This window comes from Halyomorpha halys, unplaced genomic scaffold (assembly GCF_000696795.3).
Source record: "Halyomorpha halys isolate HHAL.00 unplaced genomic scaffold, Hhal_1.1 Scaffold130.1, whole genome shotgun sequence".
In the NCBI taxonomy this organism is placed as follows: Eukaryota; Metazoa; Arthropoda; class Insecta; order Hemiptera; family Pentatomidae; genus Halyomorpha; species Halyomorpha halys.
In genome coordinates this window covers 298,083-300,352 of record NW_027107593.1, presented here as the reverse complement: position 1 = coordinate 300,352, position 2,270 = coordinate 298,083, and the positions used below count along the sequence as shown (strand labels likewise).

The 2,270-nt window shown below is 28.5% G+C and overlaps 1 protein-coding gene across 2 annotated transcripts in view; it reads left to right on the top strand.

The window, feature by feature from the left end:
• LOC106678241 (proton-coupled amino acid transporter-like protein pathetic) overlaps positions 1 to 1,982 on the top strand; it is a 230,208-nt gene extending 228,226 nt beyond the window's left edge. For both annotated transcript variants that reach the window (XM_014416656.2, XM_014416655.3), the window contains 2 exons: positions 543 to 712; positions 1,371 to 1,982. In XM_014416656.2, the coding sequence (XP_014272142.1) occupies positions 543 to 712; positions 1,371 to 1,612 (412 nt within the window). In that variant the 3' untranslated portion in view covers positions 1,613 to 1,982. The remainder of the gene's footprint in view (positions 1 to 542; positions 713 to 1,370) is intronic.
• Positions 1,983 to 2,270: the final 288 nt, after the last annotated feature.

Below are 2,270 nucleotides of genomic sequence, written 5' to 3'. Positions count from 1 at the left end.
AAACAAAATAAATACACTAAGTTAAAAGTAATAAAGTGATAATTAAGTATAATTGTAAAAGTGTTATTAAAGTTAAGTGTTTTGATTGGCTAAAAACACACACCCTGAGATAATGAGTCAATCATGTTATAAATTTAAATAAAACTCTCCTATCTGTTTAATATTAAAGCTTTTCATTTGAACCTAAGCTGTACTTAAGATATGAGAATTAAGTAAAAACTATTAAAAATTCCTTTTATATACTTAAAATAATTTTTGAATATTACAATATATATATATACTGTAACTCAGCCAGCTGTACAACTCATATCAGATGATCCACTAGATCAGCTGATTCAAATGTATGTGTAGCCGAGCTGGTCTCAATAAAAGGTTGTGCTTGATTAGCAACCGATTTGGTCATTTCTCTCTCCCTTTTCTCTTTTTTAAGTCTTTGTTTTAACAAATGTTTAATTTTATATATCCAACTTGATAATTTACCAACAAAAATGATTTTTTACTTTTTTACTATTATGTTATATTGTATTTTGTCTCTATTTCAGATTGGCTGAATTAGTGAAAGTACTTGTTGCACTCTCCATCCTATTCACTTATGGACTACAGTTCACAGTTCCTTCAGAAATAGTATGGAAGAAACTCAGCTCAAAAGTTAGTGAGAAACATCAAGAGAAGGGTTATTACATTATGAGAGGCCTAATGATAATGGGAACAAGTAAGTTTTTTTTAATAATTTAAATGTTGAATTCTCTTTTTTTTTAAATGGATATTAGTCTTCATCAAAGTACACTGAAACGTCCCTGTAATGAACAGCTATGGGGACGATGATGTTCATTATAAAAATGTTTCTGTTAGGAAGGATTCCATTTGAAAACAACACAAAAATGTAATTATGAAAGGAATATGGTCCGGGTGCGGTAAAAAAAAACTCAAATAGTAGAATATACTATTTTATTTATATTCTACTATTTGAGTTTTTTTTTACCGCACCCGGACCATATTCCTTTCATCTTTACACACGGTCAATTAATAATCTTCCAAAAATATAATTAATATACTAAAGTATGAGATATTTTTACTATAGATTCAAATTACTTTTACTTGCATAAAACTCAACTATTGCATTCTTAAATAAATTCTTTATATTTCATATTTTGTAAAAACCATGGGAGTCAGGGCTGGGGATTTTACTCATCTCACAGACCTATTCCTCTTCCTCTTCTTAAGTGTGGACCTGCATATTGGTTCGATAACATCCCATGAATATGAATTTATATTTCATGTAATACCAAATTATATATTTATTTTTAGTTTTGTTTTATGATTGCTAAATATTTATTTATCAACTAAAACTTTCATATTTTTTTTTTCAGTCATCATAGCGATAATCATCCCCGAATTGGGCCCATTCATCTCTCTTGTGGGATCAGTCTGTTTTTCGATCCTAGGCCTCTTCTGCCCAGTAGTTGTAGAAACCATTACCCGTTACGAAGATGGTTTTGGCTACATGCGATGGAGACTGTGGAAAAATATTTTAATCACAATCTTAGCCGCTTTTGCTTTAGTATCCGGTTCATATGCTAGTATAATTGATATAATTGCAGCATACCAATAACCGCTATATAATTGTAAATATGTTTGTATGTAAACAATGTAGTATTACAATTTTTTTTTTTGAGATTGTACCATGAAAAATGGTGATTACATAGCTTTGCTACACTTATTTATAGAATTTGTGTTGGTATGAAAGTTATATTTTAAAGAAAATATGTCAAGATCTTTAGCTATAAGTTGATTCATATTTTTTCTGAAACTATAGAGACCATTTGAAACGGTACAGCTTCATATTATGGCAGCAATATAAAAGGCAAAAGCCTATCTAATAGAAATAATTATTTTCCTATAGACTATCAAAGATTTTAAGCTAATCCTACGTAAGAAATCTCACAAAATGTTTAAAAAATACTAAGTTTCCCTACTTTTGGCTGCGAGGAAGCAAAAATATTTCATTATAAAATGTTCTAACAACAGCTATATGCCCTTATTACATAGAGAAAATTGATTCCGTGTGTCAGGAATCTTTATCTAACAAAGATAAATATATAAAAGAGAAATATATGATTTCTCAGTTTTGTATAATAGCTCATGATTATAATTACTTATGATAATGTAAGGAAACCAAAATTAAATTTTATTAGATAAATATTTTAGACATATTAACACAAATTACAATTATTGAGTGCTTAAGTTCAGCAAAATATAAATGACAATTT